Source organism: Pezoporus occidentalis, unplaced genomic scaffold (assembly GCF_034315485.1).
Source record: "Pezoporus occidentalis ecotype Australia unplaced genomic scaffold, CSIRO_AGI_Poc_V1 ctg72, whole genome shotgun sequence".
NCBI lineage: Eukaryota > Metazoa > Chordata > Aves > Psittaciformes > Psittacidae > Pezoporus > Pezoporus occidentalis.
The window spans coordinates 315671-336319 of record NW_026916072.1 but is presented as its reverse complement, the minus strand read 5'-3'; the positions used below and the strand labels follow the sequence as shown (position 1 = coordinate 336319).

Below are 20649 nucleotides of genomic sequence, written 5' to 3'. Positions count from 1 at the left end.
TGCAGTTTGACTGGTACGGGTGCAAACACGTACTGCATTCCACTCCAGGGCCATTTATGTCTGCGTGAAATTATATAGACGTGTACACAACGCACCTGGGAATTTCAGTCTCCTGGCTTAAAGGGCAGATACCTGCATAAGATGTTCCCTTCCCTATCTTTTTAACCCTCACCCCCTTCCTATGTTATTGAAAGGACACATTATTATTGTTTTAATTAACAGTTTCCAGTGAATTTATGTGATAGTGTCTTTCAGAAGCAATTCAGTAAGTTTTCCTGCTATCATGGAGTAAAAGCCAATCAGAAACATAATTTTTTCATGTTTCTTCTCTCATGTGACTGGCAGTTCCTGTGTTTATGGGTCACCTGAATATATGATGCTAGAACTTCAGAATTATGGTTTTATCCCCTTACAATTTTCTGCCTTGGTTATTTTCTAAATGAGGGATGATTTGTGGGACATTGCCTGAGAACCAAGGCTTTGCTTATGGCTCAATGGCATTTAATCATGATTTAAAGAAATCTCTGCTGTTAATCTCTGAAAGTGGTCATTGTGTTTGCAAACAGACAAGCTGAAGGCAGAAGCCTAATTGATGTCCAGCTTAGTACATGCTGCCAAACAACTGTCAGGAAAAGCTCTGGAACTGCTCCTTGCTACTGTGTGTGTGTGAAGCTGAGAAGCTTTTGAGGCAGACACAAACAGAACAATCTCATTATATTAGGTCTGTGGACAGACTATTTCTGTCTTTAGGGTTTATAGCATTTCTGCTGTTGCCTCTCTCCTCATCCATGTCAGTGGAGATGTGCAGATTTTACATGCTTTCTGCACTGCTTCACCAGGCTCACACCCCAGCTCCAGCATTTCCCAGTGCTCTGAGGATTTGGTTCTCTGGGGGATTTTGACAAGAATTAACATAAACCAAAATCATCTCTTCTGCTTCTGTAGGTCGTCCTGCTTCTCTTCTATAATATAAGGCTGTGGAAAGAGAAATAGTGTTTTCTGGTGTCAAACCTACTGTCAGTATGCTATACCCATTGCTATTGTTATCTGTGCTAAAAATGACAGCCCAAGGTTCTCTGCAGCAGAAAGCAGGATTTTTCCTATGACACACTTCAGGCCAGGTGGACAGGGAAAAGACTGAAGTCATAAAAGCATTTGCTCATTGTGTCTTACCCAAGAGCAGGGAACAGATTTGGCACCTCCTGACTCCCAGTTCAGTGCCTTACCCATTCATTTACGGTGCCTCCCTGGTAGACCTGTGCCACTAAATGGTTTTTTGCATTTTAGTTTACCTTTAAAAATCAATTTCTTGAGAAGAAAATGAATTTGTAAATAGGGCTTTTCCTCAGTAAAATACAAAGCTCTTTACCAAAGAGATCAGAACTGTTAACCCCATTGTACTGGGCAAGAAAATGAAGCCTGGACATGTGAAAGGACATGCCAAAGGACAGAGCTGGCTGGGGGCTAAGCCACAGCTCTCAACTCTCAGTCCAGGCCCCTCAGCTGGAGGCAATGCTGCCTCTTCTCAGGCCTTCCTAGTGGAAGCTCAGCTTCTTTGGGCAGCAGCCAGATCTTCAGGTCAGTGAAATCCTGATTTAACTCTTCAACAGGCCAGAGGTTTGTGTCTTCTTGCCACTGCCTGGGTCTTTGTTTTTACCTCTGTTCACACATTCCAGTGTGGTCAGTGGCTGCAGTGTGCAGCCACGTGTTGTTTTAGAAAGGCGATGTATTTATAGTTGAGAAACCTCTGAGGTTTTTCTTCTCCTCCTGTCAGCCATAGATGGCTTTTATCCAGTTGACTGCTTTACAGTGCCTTTATCCTTTGCTGGCTTGAAAACACTTCAGATAGTTTCTATTGTTTTATAGACCCTGTAGCTAAAAACCCAAGCTGTGTAAAAACATCTGTACATAACTTTGCAATAGGCTACAGACATGGAGGATAATAAGGCATGATTGCATTCATTGGATAATCAAATAGAAGCATTCCAGTTGCATACAGGATATGTAAGAGTGAAGGAAGGAAATGAAGGACAGTTGCCTACTGTACTTTTACATTTCTTTTGTCTTGCAGTTGCCAAGACTAAATGCAATTTTGAGAGTGAGATTTAAATATTGTAAAGATGAGATTTAACCAGTGATAACCAAGAAAACAGCAGTGGGAAGCATGCACAAAACTCCCCCCTGTCCCTGTCCATAAGAAGGAAGCTTGACCTGCACTGATACTCATTTTGGTTCTTCCTTTTCTACAACTTTGGTTAACCATCTGGCACCATGACCTGGTGTAATAACTAGCCTGTTTTACAGGGTGTCTGGTCGTGGAAGGATTTTGTTACATGAAGTGCACTCAGTAGATTGAAAGTCAGTTTAAGTCCTTGGAATTTTGATAGGTAATCATGTCGGCCATCCCAGCTGATTCTTTCACTCCACAGGAGACTGTGTCCAGAGATAAGATGGTGACTTCATAATTTACTCAAAATTGATGTCTTTGAGATAATTTTGGTCATCTTTTGGCCTCACCTTAAAACATCTGTCATGGAGATAATGCTCAGCTAAGGATGAGCCTGCTGAATCAGCAAATTCACATTTCTCTGTTGAATGTCCAGAAACCCCAGAACAATTCTTTCAGCCTCACTTCTGGGGAAAAGCTTAAACGGGGAGAGGTGAGCAAACAGACCTAACAGATAAAAAGAGATAAAAGAAAGCCAGCATGGTTTCTAGGAAAGGAAGCAAAATCATGGCTCAGTGACTTGTTGGAATTCTTGAAGACTCTTCCTGCCAGAACAGCCAAGGAGAAGGGGGAGATGCAGTGAGCTTCACATTCCTGTTTTTTTTCTAAAAGCTTATGATGGAGTGCTATTGCAGGAGTTGGTGTCTGACGTCTGTGGTCATGCAGCATGGGAAAGAATTGGTTTCAGTTGCCTTTAAGTAGGAAAAATTACTGATATTCAGTATGCTGCAGGGAACACAGGCTGCCTTTGGGCTTGTGTCTTTTGAGAGCCGGATAGACTGAGGAGGCCAAAAACAAGACTTTGCATTTCTACACATCCTAGGTAGGGAGGAGGCATTAGGAATACTGTATACCTGTGCTGGTATACAGTAAAAGATGTAGATTTTGTAGGACCTCACTAATCTTCATTAACCCTGAGTGAATACAATGTGGCATTTGTGAGCAGTGGCTCTGATATGCTTCAGCTTTTTGTTTTCTCTGAGCTGTCACTTATTTTGACCAGATAAAATGATTCTCTGGGTTGGGATGCAGGCTTACTTCAGTTGATTTTGCCTCCTGGTTAGATCAATGCAAAACTATCTGAATATATCTCTGCATGAGTACATGTTTGCCTTTCTGTATCCATTGATGTGAATGTATGCAACTTTTGATAATGCTCATTCTGGAAAAGAATTGCTGCCTGTAGATGCGTTGCAGAGAACTTTGAATTAGACCAGGTCTTGTAGAAAACAGTGGGATTTCCTTATCAAGTTCTTGCCAATTTAGAAGGTAGGTGACTGCAGGAGATAGTGAAATCATAGAATCCTAGAATGGGTTGAGTTAGAAAGGACCTTAAGATCATTCAGTTCCAACCCCCTCCCATGGGCAGGGACACCTTCCACTAGACCAGGTTGACCAAGGCTCTCTCTAACCTGGCCTTGAACACTTCAGATTTTAGCCTGATTCTCATTGAGGGGTGTTTGTGTGTGTGTGTGTGTGTGTGTATGTATATATATATATATGTGTGTGTGTGTGTGTGTATAAACTGTCCTTTGAACCCATGAACTTTATTAGAGCACAGGGTTTCTGCTACATACACTTTTAATTTTCAGGTTCTGAATCCTATAATGTGCAAGGTATTTGTCTGGATTAGATTGGCAGGTCTTTTTACCTGTTAGATCAGCTGATAGAAATATGTTGAACTTCTTAAAATATAAAATATAACCAAAACCCTCAATCCTAGACCCAACACATGGAGTACCTTTCTCCTCCTGTCCTCTTTCAGCGATTTGCAGAATGCTAAGGATTTCTGTGTTTGCTTAGCTTGGAATTAGGCTTGTGTTTCTACTCTGGTTAGTGCTCATGAGCAGTCAGCAGGTTGAAGGTATTTGTTGGTTTTGTGTGGTTGTGTCACACTTATTTGTGTAGCCATTTTGCCTAATCTGTTTGCACTGAGGCCTGACCATAACCACACTGCTGGGTACACACTAATGCTCTGCTGAGTATCTGCTTGTTGCTTTTAATAATGTCATCCATAAAGCTCTGGCATGTACAGCAATATTTGTGCTGTAGTAGACAAACATAGTAAACACTGTGGTTATGTACAAGAAAACTGGCCTGTAGGTTAGGAAACTCTGGGTGGCTGTTTTTATTTGTTGAAGAGTTGATGTGATGCTTTGAAATGAGTCCATCTGTCTAATGAGACTTTTTGTTCTTAAAATAAAAGAAAAAGATTGAAGTTAGTTTTATTTGGATTTTATATTTTATAGCTGTTTAAGAAACTCATAATCTCATGTTAACTATCATCTGTGCTCCAGTTTGTCTGCTTTTCTAGCTGTCTCTGTTGGTTAGAGAGAAAGTACTGTCTCCACTTTGGTCTTATCTGGGTCCAGATATGGATGAAATCCCCTCACTACACCTCTCTCCTGTTTGGTCCTTTCCGTGATAGGTCCCAGCTCTTGGCTGCTGCAGTTTGTGCTGCAGTGCAGAGGTGTGTTTGCTGTGATGGTCGGATCCTTGGGATTTCCTTGCCTGAATGCCAGATTTAAGTGTGATAACTTTTGACTGAGTATCTTGGAACAATCCCTTTCTTTCCTAATTTTATCTTTGTCTGTGTTGCTTCTTGCATTTTCAAACATGGGAAAACTGTAGTGTCCATGTTCGTTCAGTGAACTGGTGTGTTTACGCATGCAGAGGACCCACGCATGCACCACTGTCTGTGAGTGTGACTAACACTGAGGTAAGTAAAGCTTTTTGGCTTTACACTGAAGTGAAAAAGAGGAATACCATCCTTCTGGGGCTAGGAACTAAGTAAAAGAAGATAGGAAATGGTTGAATGTGCCTTCTCCAAAGCCAGTGGTAATAATACTCCTGTTGATTTCAGTGAGATTTTGATCAAGGCCACGGTGATTATGATAGCTGGTGCAATTAGATCGGATGTAATACATATTCAACTTCATTTCCAGGAATGCCAGGAGGCTGTTTATGCTCTCATTAATCAAGCGGCTTTGTTGGGAAACACAGCTCATTATGTGGCAGCTGACAGGAGGCCACTGCCACTGAGCACCACAGCAGGCTTGAACCAAAATACCCCATCTGCATAGCTGGGAAGTACAGCTGCTCCCCTTGCAAAGCCTCTCCATGAGCCGCTCACTGAGTGGGGTTTGGCAGCTGAGAAAACCTCAATGAGGGACACACAGATTCGATTCAGAACTGGAAATGTACAAGTATATATGAGCTTCTGTACTTCCCAGAGGTGTTCTTAGAGGCACATGAGACTGGAAGAGGCAGTTCTCCCCTTGCTGGTCCTGATACTTTAGCATAAAGGCCTGGAGAAATAACGTGAACGTGTGTGCATGAAAATGTCCCACTGGTTTCTGCAGGACACTGTGACAGTAAGTTTGTTTAGTGCTGCCTGCAGGTGCAGCCCCCACTGTGAGCCTCTCATGCTTTAATTTCTGAATTCGGATGATAAAGGCCTCAGGACTGGGACTGTGCCTTGACTTGTGTCTGTGAGGCACCAGGGACTCTTCTGTCTGCTGTCAATCACTGCAAGGGGCTGAGCGGTATTCATCCAAATCTGTGTTTTCTTTCACAGGAGCTCGAGTCTGAACTTGAGAGATTTCTTTTTATTGAGTGTGAGAAAAGCTCGTGCTGGTCTTTTTCATAGGGAAAAGTTCTCTCCAGCTTGTGTTACTTTAAAGGTGACATTTTATTTTAGAGTAATCTAGAGAAAGAGGCACTTGAGAAAGTAGATTCAGGACATACTGAAATATCTCCAGCTCTATTACCTCTGAAATTAGCCATTACTTGTGTCAGGCTGATGCTGTGATATGTTTATGTCTGCATAAAGCACCGTGTGGGTCCTTCCCTTCCTGTGGGCTGGAAGTTGGAATGCTGAGGTCTGTTTGGGAACCCAGAAGAGGGCCCTGTAGGTTGATAGCCATTTTAACCTGATTTGGTGAATGTATGCATTCAGTGTGTGTGCTTATGTCTGTCCACCCTTTGATGTGTGGCACCATTTGCATGGTACTTAGTTGCCAGCTGGGCTTAACCCATGACAACCAGAAGCTCAGAGTGGAAGCGCAGATGTGCAGGGGATCAAGCCATTAATCTTGCAGTGAGTTTAGGGTTTATTTTTGTGTTGTCACCTCCCCTTCCACCATACTGTCATGCTTTGCCAGAACAAATGTGCTGACTGTGGGACTGTGTGTGGAGAGAAGCGGAGCCATGGCAGTCTGTCTCCTCTTCCTGGCCACCAGCAAGGAAGGATCATTTTCACCCCCTAACCCTCGCAGCAGAGGTATTATTCAGTGCTTAGGTACTGGAGACCGGCTTCATTCTCTTACATGGTACAAGCTTTTCAACCCAAGTTCAGATTTTAACAGCAGCTCAACCTTATTAATTTTCTCAGGCACAAACCCCAGGCTCATTGGTTTTGTCAAGTCAAGAAGGCTGTGAGGTTAAATCAGCACTCTGCAAAGAATTAAAGCAGGAGGACTACACCAAGAATCGCTAAATAAGTTTATCAGTGCACGTGTTGACTGGCAGCTTGACAAAGTGAAGACAGGAGCTTAGACAGCCCTGTAAGTCAGGATGTAGGAGCTGTAATTGAGAAGTATCACAGAAGCAATCTGGAGAAGCATCTGGTCAGAGTTTGATTCCTGTGAATCATGCCGTTCTGCTGGCCTGCGCTGCTGGTCGCCTGAGCTGCTCTTGTGTTGCCAGGAGAACAGCTTGACACGCATACAGCGCCTAAAAATACACTTTCAATATTAACATGGTTCAAAAGTATAGATTCATTCAGGTTTTGAGAGTAACAATTGCTTAGTCATTCTTTAAGAACATGGAAAGAATGTAGTGGAGAGCCATGGAAGAATGCCATTCATCAGCAGCACAGGTGCTCAGCCATCTCCAGAGCTGTCCGCTTCAGCAGCCTGCTCTGAAGCTCTCCAGACACTGAAACATTGTTCATCATACATTGCTGAATGCTGTTTAAGGCTTGCAGGACTGATCCTTGCTCGTGAATCCACCCCCCAACCAACACCACAGCAGGCTGAGATAGGCACGGCTCAGGAAAGCCCTTGAAACTCTTAAAAGAATCTTTTCATTTATTTGAATAGCTTCGTGAGTTTCTTAGTGCTTGCAGTTAAGAGAAAGAAAAACTGGAACCAAATGCTGGACCCTGACTGTTAGCTCTTAAAGCAGATGCTGTTTGCTGCAGAGACTCCAAATATTGTTTCTGATTTATTGCCAAGTCTGACCTTGTCTCTTCATTCTGGAAGGGAGATACTGAGGAATTTGAAGGCTCTGGGATCCCTGCTGCTGAATTCCATGTTCCTCATTGTTTAGCAGGCTCATTAAAAGCTCTGATTTTATCTTTTTCTTCATTCTCTCTGAACTCAGGCCCTCTGAAGCAGATGGCTCAGACGAGTTGCAGGGACAAGCTGACAAACTCAGAACTGGAATTCACAGAACTGATTTGAAAAAGCAAGATGAAAATAGCCTCAAAGGTGGTTTTAGAACCCTAGTTTGTAAACCTGCAGCTATTGCAGACCATGCCAGGGTGGTTTTTCCATTTGTTGGAAGATTATAACTGCAGATGGAAACTTATCCTGAGAACATGACAGGTCAAAATGAAAATATTGAAATGTTGAAACAATTGTGATTTTTAATAGCAGAAAGTGAAGGGTGAGGTTCATGAAGGTTGTTTAAGGAGGGAAGTAGGTGGAGCTCTGTCCTCTTGTCAGACCATGCAGCAGATGAGAAATGTGGATTCATTTCTAACCGGTGTCTGCTTCAGCCACTGAAGTGGCAGACAGTTATTCACACAGCTCCACAAGGCCTGATACAGTGCTGAGTTGTCTTGTCACCTTGGTAGGTTGCCTTTTGCATATTGTCATTGCAATGTTTGCATGCAGGTGAGAAGGGAAGATCCTGCTTCGTTCTACAGCAGTTTGTAGGAAGGATCAGCAGGTTAATCTCTGCTCTGCAGTTTACATCCACTTAACAAAGTGAAGCCAAGAGAAGGCATTCAAATCCAAATGCCTTTGAGCCCCAGGCAGAGGTGACTTTCAAGGGCCGGACTCCAAATCCTGATTTACAGTTTGGTTTCACAGTTGCTGGTGATGTTTTCTTTGAGTTCACAGTCACATGTTCCCGTATTCTTTCAAAAGCATCAGATCTCTCCTGACTGGTGCTGGATCTGATTCCTTTTTTGGTGTAAAATACTCTTGAGCAGCCTTTTCCCCTATGCCTCTCTTTCTTCCCACTGATCCATTGCTTGTTCCTATGCCACTTCCAACAGCTGTTCTTTCCTTAGACTAAGTGCCATTTTTCCCACACTAAGGCATAGGTCTCCCTGCCTGAATTCTTCCATGCGCAGTTCTTACCTTTCCTCAAGCGAACCCATGGTGCCAGAGACATATGACCCAGGGCTGTAGATCCATTTTTCTCCAGCAATAAGTACACACAGAAGTTCCCAGAGAGCTCATCTTCCCTTCTGATCTTATCTCTTGCCCTCCTTGACCCCTGCATCCCACAGAAGTGACTCCCTGCTGCTTATGAGATCAAAGTCCTGGTTTTTGAAGGCTTCTGGATAACTCATATTATCTCCATTTGCTACGTTTCTGTCCAAATCTCTTCTCATTCCCTATTACCTTCCCACCTTTCTCCTTTGTTCACTAAATTTGAATTATGCCAGACTTCTGTATGCTTCCCAGCACTATGTATTGACTCATCCAGTCCATCAGTCCCTGCCCAACTGGAGTCCTCCTCTCATATCCACCTACTTCTTCCCCTGTTTTTCCTTTTAATTGGAGTCCAGCTGTTCCAATATATCTTACTTTGAGTAATTAAGCCTATGTATTTCCATGTGTGTGCATGAGCACTGTGGAATGATGTCTTTAAACAAATGGTGTATTAGCTGCCAGAGTTTGGGAATCTACATTTGGGAATGGTGGTTTGATTTGGACTAAATATCCCAACTTCATCTTTAGCTAGAGAAGTAGGAATGCAGAAAGGAGCTGGTTTTTTGCCTGTTTGAGATCTGCATTCAGCAGCAGCCGGAGCTCCTGTCGCTGGGGAGTGTGCAGGAGAAGCTCTTTGGAATGTGGCTGTTAGCATATCAAAGTAAAGTAAACATGTAGCTGATACCCTGCTTCCTCTGCTCCAGTTAATTAAGCCACTCCTCATGTCACATTAGATGGAGAGGATTTATTAATGTGCTGTCATCTAGGGAAGCAGTGGTTTGCTGAAAGGGAGGAGCCATGTTAATGGCATAAAGGATGTCATGCTGAACAAAGAGCAGATGTCAAATAAACAGGGTATTTCTTTTTATCTTCTTCTTTGCTGAGGTCTTAGATCCCAGGGCTTTATCATAAAAGCTTAGAAAATCAGGGCCAGAAAGTACTTCAGGTGGTCTTTTAATGCATTCCCTTGCTCCAAGGCAAGATCAGTGATACCCGTGTCACTCCAGATGGATATCTCCTTGATGAGGCTATCCAGTATGCTTGTTTCCAGCTTGCTTTGCATTACTGTGAACGCTGTGCCCCTCCTCAGGTATGGTCAGTGTGGTGAATGCTCATGCTCGTGATCACAAATCCTTGGTGAATGAAATTGGAATGTCATTTTCAAAGATGCCCATGTCAAACCTCTGAGGGTTTCTGAAGGTTGTCTGGTCTTTGCTGGCACAACACAGTGCTAACAGCCTGTCTGATGTGTCTTTATATGCCTTGGTTAAAGCCTCTTCTAGGTCAAAAAAGGTGTTAGAAAATCTGTCTGCTCTCTTCAAGTCAATGCATTTGGTATCTGAAGCGACCTTTTACTAGCTTGGGTGACAATTATCCGTTGAGACATGAGAGGTCTTGATCTCTTAGGCTTTTCAACTGTCTGGGCAGCTGCCTGTACACTGGGATAAGGCTCTGCTTAAATGAGAGAATTAACGCAGTGTGAATCCAATGCAAGTAGCATTAGAATAAGGCTCTTGACATTGTGGGGAATGTCTGTGTGTGGGCAAGTTAGTAAAGGAGCAGAGAAATGATTCATCCATTAAACTTAGAAAACCACAGGAGGGTTCCCAGGGAACATAAAAGCCCCACAGAACGAATGAAAGCTAAAGCTGAGAGTTGGCTGTGCTGGGGAGGGGATTCCACATGTTCTATTAATTGTTGTCCTGCAGGGTAATTAAACAAAGAGAAAAAGAAGATAGCAAAAGTGCTCCCTTAAGGTCTAATGATTTGCAGAATCTTGTGTTCTTTACAGGTTTGCAGACATGAAGAGGTCTAGCCTCACAAAATCAGAAAGGTACACAAAGTAAGGCAGCTTGCATGGACAAACCCTGGGTAGGTGTCAGCTAATCTGTCTGAAAATGGGGGCAACACATTCCTGCACAGAATGCAGTGTGGGCTGCAAGAGTCAGCTGATTGCTACTGAGCTTCGGTGGTGCCATGGCCAAGATCTGGGTGTTATCTGCCATGAATCACAGTCATTGCACACAGAGTGAGGCACATGGTTGAATCTGGCTCTCGCAGTGAGAGCCTTGCTCTTGTGAAATGTTATCCAGGGCCAGTTGCTGGACTCTTGGGCACCACAGCAAGTTTTCAGTACCAAGTATCTTTAAGTATTCCCAGCAGTCACAAAAGTATCCCCTATGAAAGGTATTGTGGTTCCTTCCTTTGTGATGCTGGGACCTTGTGTTCTGAGGAGTGTTACATTATCAGCTCTAGAAACATCACAGTATTGTGAATACCAGGGAGAGATTTTTATTTGTTAGGCTTTGGGGGTTTGTGTAATGAAAATCAAGAGGCTCAGAAAGTACTCTTTGTGTTTCAGCTATTTATTTTTCTTGCTGGGCTTTTGGGATTCTGACAGCAGTTGTGTATACTGGAAGTGGCAGTGCTTGTGGACTTACAAGGAGGAAGAGATTTTATGGGGCACTACGGGACAGCAGTCAGTCCCGCAGGGGAGGAGTCCAGCCACAGAGCTCACTGAGTTCTGGGAAAGCATGCTGCATCTCTGCAGGCCCTGCTGTTTGGAGGCAAGGAACAGAGTTTTGTAGAGGTTATGTTGAAATCTGGGATAAGGTAAATTCCCCAAAGTCAGAAGGGGATGGTGATGACGGGTGCTTTTGCAACAAGTTGGCTGGGTACAGGAAGTCAGGTGGCTGCTTGTGTGATCTCACCAGTTATTTGAATGTTCCTAGCTTGCTTGGCTGTAAAGTTGGTGTAGCACTTGCTAGTTTCTCAGTGAAAACAAATATGTGCTGTAAAGTTGGAGGAGTTGAACCTCAGGTTCCCTTAGCTAGAGGTTTCTTGGGATTCCAAGGAATACAGATCATCTTCTGCCTGCAGAAATGGCATGGGTTTAGCAATGCTTAAAGTAATCAGTACTTCCACTCCTTTTCTCCACCAGGTAAAATTAGGGGAGCAGCACACCTGCCTGGATGGTATTCCAGCTTAAATTCTATAAACTCCTTTTGAGGACTTTGACTTCAGCTTTTCCCCTGTGAGCTAGTGCCTACCCAGTCCTGCACAGAGAGTTGTATTTGGACCAGCCCTCTGCTGCTTTGTTTCCTTGATACGGTTTCAACCACCTCCCACCCTGCAGGGGATTTAAGCCCTCAGCAGGGAGTGGATGTGCTGCCACTCAAGAAGGACAAGTGAATTGTGGACTGATTATTTCCCTGGACTCATTTTTGTCTCTTGCATGGCATGAAGAGAATGAGAGAGGTTAATATTCTCTGCATTTTGATTAAGTACAGACAGAGGAAAAACACTGTCCCTGTTGTCAGTGTAGAATTCTTGGGTACATAGAGATTGAGCTTATTTCATATTTCACATTCCCTTGAATGGTAAAGGCTTACTTATGGGGAGGCCTATTTGACACAGGCTGTGGCTGACTTCTTGCAGTGCCTGGGATCCTGTTCCATCAGTGGGTCTGTGGCATCAGAAGCTCTTCCTATACAAATACATGAGTTCAAAATACTGTGACTTGCACTGGGTACAACACTTGGCCTGGTTGTTAACGTATTTTCATACCTGCCTGTAGCTGTGTCTCGTGCACTGAATGCTTGTACTGTAATTCCTGCACTTGTTGATTCAGAATGAATGTATTGTTTCCAGCGTGGTTTTCAATAAATACGGCAACAACGAAAATTATTGCTAAGGAAAACTGTTTCCATATGCAAATATTAAACTGGAATGGAAACCATGATGTTACTGCAAGATTAACAGAAATTGGCATCTAGATGACTATCCAGCATTAAGCCAAATTAATCTGTGCTACTAAAATTGCATGTCTGGCTTTGAATTACCACCTTCTCATAAAATGAAGGAACAGCTCACCCTGTTAGCTTCTTCTGGATGACCCCTGAAAACCAAACTTGGAACTGGAGGCTCAGTAGGACGGTGATGGTAACAACCTCAGCCTCTCCATGCTAAACATGCTGGAGAGGGCCCTTCCATGAATGGTGTTCTTTTTATCTGGATCCTGCTGACTTCTTGGGACCTCTGTTTATTCAGCTGTAGAACAGGGATTGTGTTATTATCTACCTTGGAGGCAGTTTAGTGGGTATTTTTCTTAATGTTTTTTTTTCTTTAAAAAATTGGAACCTTTTATATGTAAGCTTTCTAGAAAGGAAAAGTATTTTTCCTCTTTACAGATCATAAGCACTGAAAGATTCCCTTGGTGACTGACTTGATGTGTAAATACAGGCAGGGCATCTCTGTCAAACATATCATTGCCATCAAACGGAAAGACAGAGCATGAATCACTTCTAGGGTTTCCTGATTTCACTTATGTAGGATGTTAAGAGAGGCTACAAGAGTGTAATTGATGGCAATGTGTGAGCTGCACAAATTGAAAATCGTGGGAGGATGAGAAAAACATCAGCTCAACACCAAACTAGTAATGGTGGGGAATGGGAGGTTTGCTCTGTGCATGTGGATATGCAGTGAGTCTCCATCTGTGCCAAGCAGACTTCAGGACTTCAAGTCTGGCTCCCTTCCCAACAGCGAATACATTGAGAAGAGGAAAGCTAGCCAAGTTTTAATCAAGTAAAAGTTCTGTATCCAGAGGTGGTTGGCAAAAGAAGAGATTAAAGTATTAGGAGTGCAATGAAAACAAGACATTAGAGAGTTGAAAGCTGGAGTACCTGGACAAACCACTTGCTGAGTGAATATTCCACAGCCATCAGAAGGAAGCCCTGGGTGTTTTGAATAGGATAAAATGTAAACCCACGCACCAAAATTTGTCTTTTTCCAGCTTTGGCTATCATTGTGGCAAGTATGTAATATCCTAATGCCTAACTGAGCTGGTAGGATGAATGTAATCATTCCCCTTAGAGATATTGCTGTGGAGGGCTCATTAGCTGAGGCCAGCAGCTGCGAACTGTTTATGTATGACAACTTTTTGGATAAATGGGAGTTTCCACAGTTGCCTGTGTGCTGAGGTTTGCTGTGGAAGTGCAGAGAGCTCTGTGTTCAAGCACAGAAGTTATGGGCTGTAATTACACGATTTCTCAAGAGAAAAAGGAAAAAACCCTCATCCTTGGTAATAGTAAAAATAATAAATAGCTTTCTTGTCCCTCTGCCGTTGATGCTCCTGCTTCATCTTCTTTGATATTAAAAGTCTATTTGTGGGAATTGCTGGCAGCAAGTAGTGTGTCTGGAAAGATAAGGACTTGTTTTACCCTAAAGAAAGCCCCTGTCTGTGTAATTGCTTGAGCAAAGGAGCGTGGGGTGTTTGAAAACCAAACAACCCAAAAAGCCCAGTTCAGCTTTCTTCCCTATTTTTTATGTTCACACACCTGTCCACCAGACAGGGTCAGAAGCAAAATTACCAAATGAGAGAAGTTCCTCTTGCATTATTCCCAGCCTGGTAGACCCACGGCATGCCAGGATTTTCCCAAACGTGTCTGAATTCATGACGATTCTATTCCAGTTCTGCAGACTTGAAAGGCTCAGATAAAAATCTGGAATTTTAAGATGCAAACAGCAGTTTCCATTCATCCCCACAACAAAATAAATCATATTAATGCAGCTACCCAGGCACTGAACTACAGTCACTGCCAGTTAAAGGTGTATCTGCATATAAAGTATATGAATCATTGTATTGGGTTACAAGAAGTTGCATTTATCTTAATGGTTCAGATAGTTTTACTAAAGAACTGCATTATGTTTGCAGATCAAGAGCACATTTGCTGTTTATGTTCTAATGAAAAAAGTAACGGTAAAATTATTGGTCCAAAAGAAAATTATAGTCTTAAAGAAATAGTTTAATAGAAAATATATATATATATTTCAAACCCATTTTTGAGGTGAGCTTTTTGAAGCTTAAACTGTTCTAACCATTGTTATAACTGGCTGACTGCTCCAGAATGACTCTGATTAATAAGCACTCAGCAGTGCATGAGCTGGACTTCTTCAGGAGCTCATTTCATGCACTGCAAGGCTTTGTGCTCTCTGCTCTTTAGGATTCTGAGTTTCCCTGCCCAGGCCATTTCTGTTCCTCTATTGTCTGATTCCCTGGGCCCCACAGGAGTCTTTAATAATTGAAATAATAAACAAATTTTAGATGTCTACATTTTTAAATTGGTCACTGCAAATATTATAATGGCCACACAGGATCCACACTAAGCGTTGAAAATAACTAATAAATATAAGGTGACTCTGTGTGAGCCACAGTCACTTCTTTTTCAGCCACTGATGGTTGTACGAAATCTCAATCATTCGTTTCCCACCTTTGAAAAATGAGGCTTTTGGCACAGAGCAGTGTTATTGCCAGCGAGTTTCAGTGGGGATTAGAACCACTGAAGACAGACTTCAGAAGAATCACTATTTGAAGTCATGTATTTCAAAATTTTAATTGATATTTAACCTCTTTTAATATCTTGGCAGAACTCTAGACTTTTGCTACACCCCATCTCCCAGTCATGGGGATATTGCTCCCTCCTATCTGCAGGTGACAGCAAACATCAACTTGGCTTCACTTTATGAAAGTTATCAGAAGGATGAACTCGGCGTTAGGGTACTGTGTGCTGTCTGGAAATCTTGTTTTGTAGGCACCCTTGAAGTGTAGGAGAGGTGCTCGTGTAGCCATGGAGGGCTTATACAAATAGAGCCATCCTCAATCTCTGTCTTTTAACCTTTGTGCATGACTCCCAAAGGCTTAACTGTGGTTTCTAGGTGGCAGATGAAACAAAATTGCATCAGGAAATAGTCCTGTGCGTGGCCTGTGATGCCGTCACAACATTTCCAAGTACAACTGCAATTTGTTGTCTGGATGCAGGAAGGGCATATGAGGACTATTGCTTTTCCATAGCTGAAGTTTCATGCCATGACTTCTGGATTCCTTTTTCACTTCAGCCTACAACCATTTGTGGTGCCCACACAAACAGGCCTAGACAGTATTGTGCAGTTGTCCAAGGGATCAAATCCGAAATTCCACTAAGTCATAGGAGACTCCTGCCACCTCCATTGGCTCTGTGACTCACCACCAGGAGTTTGCCAGCTTTTCCAGCTCTGCCACTCTTGCTTTCTCCAAGTAGGAAAATAAAGGGAAATGTAAGATCCTTCAGAAAGTCTCTGCTTTTTGTTGTTACCTCTCTTCAACTTCATTCTGAAAATCAGAATTCCTCCATTTAAATGCTTGTTGATGCTACTTCACTCCATCTTCTAACACTGTAGTATGTGGTGTGAATAGATGAATATTTTATTCAGTGAAATATATTTTTGAGACAGCGAAATCTGTTTCCTCTTGTATTTCACTTGTTTCCTATCTGACAAAATCCTAGACTGATTTTTCAATAGGATGATGAAAAGACACTCGAAGGATTTTGTGTGTAAACCGCTCTGATATGTTTTATATTGGTTGTAGTTTTTATCATTTTGTACAGTTACTGCTGAACGTGTGAGCGAATGAGCTGTTTCACTGATTCTGATGGGAACATTCTCTGTGTTTCTGTTGCAGGAATTGCCTACCTGGGAGGTGTCTGCAGTGCCAAGAGAAAGTGTGTTCTTGCTGAAGACAATGGTCTCAACCTGGCATTTACAATTGCGCATGAACTTGGGCACAAGTAAGAACTTGTCCTCCTATTTCTTTCTTTGCTTATGCCACTGTAACATACTTCTTTTTAAGGCCTTACAAGTGAAATTATGAGTGCGGCATGTTTGTTATTTCATGAATCTTGCAGATTGCTAAATAACTAAATTTTTAGGAGTCTTATGCAAATATTCATTTCAACATACATAAATCTTTCTATTTGATCTTCCCCTGTTTTCCATTCTATGTTTTGATTTTGAGCACAAAAAGGCTTCATTCTCTTGAATGATTGATGGTAGCTAGAGACAAATCCTGCTTTTGTTTACACTGTAGAATAGGTCCACAAAAACAGCATCAACATCTTTGAACTTGCTAAATTTCCTCTGAAGTTCAGATGTCCATGTCAAGTGTTTTAATAGTTAAATACTTCGGTAATGGTTTCAGCTTTGCATGTGAAGTAATCTACTGTGGATGAAATTGTAAGCCTCCGTATTTTGGAAATTCCCTTAAGCAGTATTTTTTGATCAACAGAAAGAAATCATAAAACTAACACACTTTGAACACCAACTTTGAACCAGCAAAGAGCGTGACAGTTCCTAGCCAGGCAGAGATATGCAGAATGAGATGACCGGTTACTTTCTGCAGGTGACTTTGACAATTTCTTAAAGCTGTAAATATCCCCTGCATAGAAGAAAACAAAACTGACTTGAAGAGTCATACGCATCATCATCTTAGTGCAGTTAATGGGTTAACTCAGTGGTCAGCATCCACATGAACTGCTTTCCAGGCTAAGTGTAATGTGCAGTTATTCATACTGCTTACGAGCTTTTTTCCCTTTTCATTGACATCAGTCTGGTTGCACTGTGTCACAGTTGGACTATGGAAAGTGTAGAATTAGACCAGGAACAAATTTATACCGGGGCAAGGGCTCTACCTATGGGATTTTCTAGTACTCCTTCCTTTAGTCTCTCTGGATGGAAGGTGGGAAATCCCACCATTGTTCCTTTAGTAAGAAGTTGTGCTTAAGTTTTGGATACACCCTTTTGGATTCCTACACTTTATGTGTCTGTTGTATCACAGTATCACAGTATGCTAGAGATTGGAAGGGACCTCAAAAGATCATCTAGTCCAATCCCCCTGCCGGAGCAGGAACACCTAGATAATGTTACACAGGAATGTGTCCAGGCGGGTTTTGAATGTCTCCAGGGGAGGAGACTCCACAACCTCCCTGGGCAGCCTGTTCCAGTGTTCCGTCACCCTCACTGAGAAGAAGTTCCTTCTCAAGTTTAAGTGGAACCTCTTGTGTTCCAGTTTGCACCCATTACCCCTTGTCCTATCATTCCTTTCCTACAGTAACAAGTACTTGACAGCGAAGTCAGGGCTAATGTATTGTGTTCAGATTCTGGCTAGTCTCATTCCATAACAAATAATTATTTCATGGCAGTGTGTTTCAAAGTTACACAGAGGATATTTAGGTTACTACCAAAAATGACAAGACAAAACTGAATCTCCCATTTACCCTTCAGTGACACCAAAGGCATCTGAGCCAAACCGAGGGTGGTTTCAGTAGAAATGAAGGACATTTGGTTTTGGTTTTATTTAAATTGCATGCCAAGATGTTAAACTGAGCCTAAACTTAATAACAAATTAACCTGTGGGTAATGTTAAGGGAAATTCAGCACTCATCTTTGGATGGGCAAACAGCAAGAGAGGAAAAATACTTGAGCTGCAGAAAATGCAGCTGTGTAAAAGAGAGAGCCTGGCCTGCCATGGTGTTTGCCAAGTTTCTCAGCAGAGTTGTCAAGTTTCCTTCTAATACTGTCTTGCAAGAAATCCACGGCATAAATAAGGGGATGTAATGCTCTTGGACACAGCTCTCCATCTGTGCAGAAAATAGCAAACTCCATTTTCTTAGCGCAGTTTTGGTGGTAAGACCATCATGTCCTTTCTCTGCTGGTTTCTTTCTTTGCCTCCATCTTGGAAAACTATTTCACAAGGTGAGATGTCTAAAGGAGGTGACAGAGGGTGGCTTGAGTTCAGTACCCTGGAGAATTTAGACAGTGAATGTGCTATTGTGCAGAGAATCTTCTGCTTCAGGAAAGGCATAGATCCCACTGTGGGGAGAGTTGGAGTGCTTACATGAAGATTGCAGGTGAAGGAGGGCAAATGACGAAGGAGACTGCATTTTCCAACAGAGCTGCCTCATGAGCAGAAATGGGAGAAAAAATACCACCTCTCACTCAGCACCCAACCTGAGCATCGGAATCATCCCTCTATACTGTCATCCCCCAGTGGTCTAGTTACTATAGTTCAACATCTGGACAGTATACTGGTGCCCTTCTGGCCTTGAAGTCAACAGGAGTCTTTTCATTTACCTTTCCCGGTGTCAGCCCACTCCTTATTCTTCTGGTTTTGAAGCACAACAGGATGCTCTGAGCACTCCTATTTCAGCCTGTCTTGTGCAAGTGAAAGGATTGTTTTCAGACTTCACCTACAAACTGGTATTTTTTTAAGTGAAATGTAAGGAAAACCCATTGCAGAGACAAAGATGAAGTTGACATGAGCTGCAGCTTTAAAAATGAAACTCAAGGAAAACTAAGCACAAGTTTTTTAATTAAAAAGGAAAAAGCCTAACCAAAACTTACGTCTATATTGGCAAAATTATCCATTTTGGAGACCCATAATTGTGAGCATTATTGAAGTCTGATTTCCTGCAGAAAAGCTGAGATTTATTACTTCTTGCCCTAAGACTAACAAATGTCTGTGGAGATCACAAGCCCATCTTGGCATCCACAGATAGTTTGTGATGTAGGCTTTGGAAAAAGTGAATGGATTACGAATTGGTGTGTCAGATTCCTAATCTGCCACGAATGTCATTTGGACTCACTGCAGGAAACACTATTGCGGACAGCTGCACTGTGAAAACATGGAGACATCATGAAATAAGCCCATTAGGGTGGTCCTTATAGCTCCTATGAAAGTTCATCTTTAGGTTTAACCTATAGAGTTGTAGCTTGATGATGGGGTGAATGATATCACTTTTATCTTTTGTATTTGTATCTTCAAATCTGGAGTGATAATTTTGGTCCATGGACACAAAGGGAGCATCCAGTTGTATTTAGATGCCACTTTTCCCACAGGGAGTCCAAGAGAAGGATTTTGCTGTTACAGAAAGGTAACAGGCAGGATAGAGGATACTTAATATGTGATGAGGCTGCAAATCATAAACTCCTTACCATACAAGACAGGACCCTCAGCAAACCTTGTTCCTTCATTCAGCATGGTCAGTAGTGGATGTCTTTTAAATGCACTTTAATGTAACCACAGTTAGTTGGTTTATATCTAGGGGCTACTGGTGCAGTACTGTGTTCTGACATACACAAAAGGGAAGACACAGAGATCACAGTGGTCCCTGAAGTCTTAAAATGTGTAAATCTGAGGTCTTCATATTATAAACAGCTTAACATGCTGACCTCCTTCTAACTTTATCTTTCCTCAGACTAGCAGGGCAACTCCATCACTAAGAGCTGAAAATGCCTTACTGTTGGCAGTGGGGTCTTGAATGGTGCATTCCCCTTCGTCTATGAACTGCACCAGTGTAAAGTTGGACTGAGATTTATACCCTAAAGACCACCCTGAACAACTGTGACTTTGAGAAAAACAGTGCCATTTCCCCCTCCCTGGCTTCTCTTTTTGCCTACAGCAGTGACATTGTTACCATTTTCAAGTCATTCTCCACAGAAAAAGGCACATAAGTGTTTTAAACAAAACCTGGGATTCAGCCTTATATCCGTTACCCCCTAAATGAAGCGGGTGGGCTGCAGCCAGTGAGTGGTTTTTCAGGACAACAATGCTAGCTTTGTTGCCATTCCTGTTTCTTTCAACAGCCTCAGCTTTCCTGTTGTGGGATGGGGGGACAGGCTTGGGTGAGGAGGGGAAGATTCCCATTCATGAGCTAGTGGAACCTGGCGCTGCCTGGATGGTGAGAGAATAGCTGGAGGTGGTATGGCTGGAAGCCACCCCGTGTCAGATGCCCTGAAGAAAGTGAATCAAATTCAACTGACAATAAGCAAGATGCAGTCTGCTGCCAACAGTCGTGAAACCGCATGGCCTCAAACTTGAAGCTGAAACAGATGAGGACAAAAACGAGTCCAAAGGTTAAAAGCCTATAGTGCACAAACCAAATAGCTCTGGAGTTGGAATCAGACAAGAGAAGGGTTTAGAACCAGCAGGTTTCTGTCCAGTGTAATCATTTGCTTTAGATGTTAAATCTTGATAGATGTAGCTTGGCTAAAATTACTTTAGAGTACATAAATAATTGCTGCATAATTAAGTATGGCCCTTGTGGTGTGTTGCAGGTAAGAGAAAAGCACTTTCTGGATGTTCCCTTTGTGGCCTGATAC

At 42.4% G+C, this 20649-nt stretch overlaps 1 protein-coding gene across 2 annotated transcripts in view; it reads left to right on the top strand.

Annotated features, from left to right (window-relative positions):
* The window catches only part of ADAMTS17 (ADAM metallopeptidase with thrombospondin type 1 motif 17), a 171896-nt gene that overhangs the window by 48718 nt on the left and 102529 nt on the right, over positions 1 to 20649 (top strand). For both annotated transcript variants that reach the window (XM_062642541.1, XM_062642542.1), the window contains exon 8: positions 16175 to 16280. In XM_062642541.1, coding sequence (XP_062498525.1) covers positions 16175 to 16280 — 106 coding nt within the window. The remainder of the gene's footprint in view (positions 1 to 16174; positions 16281 to 20649) is intronic.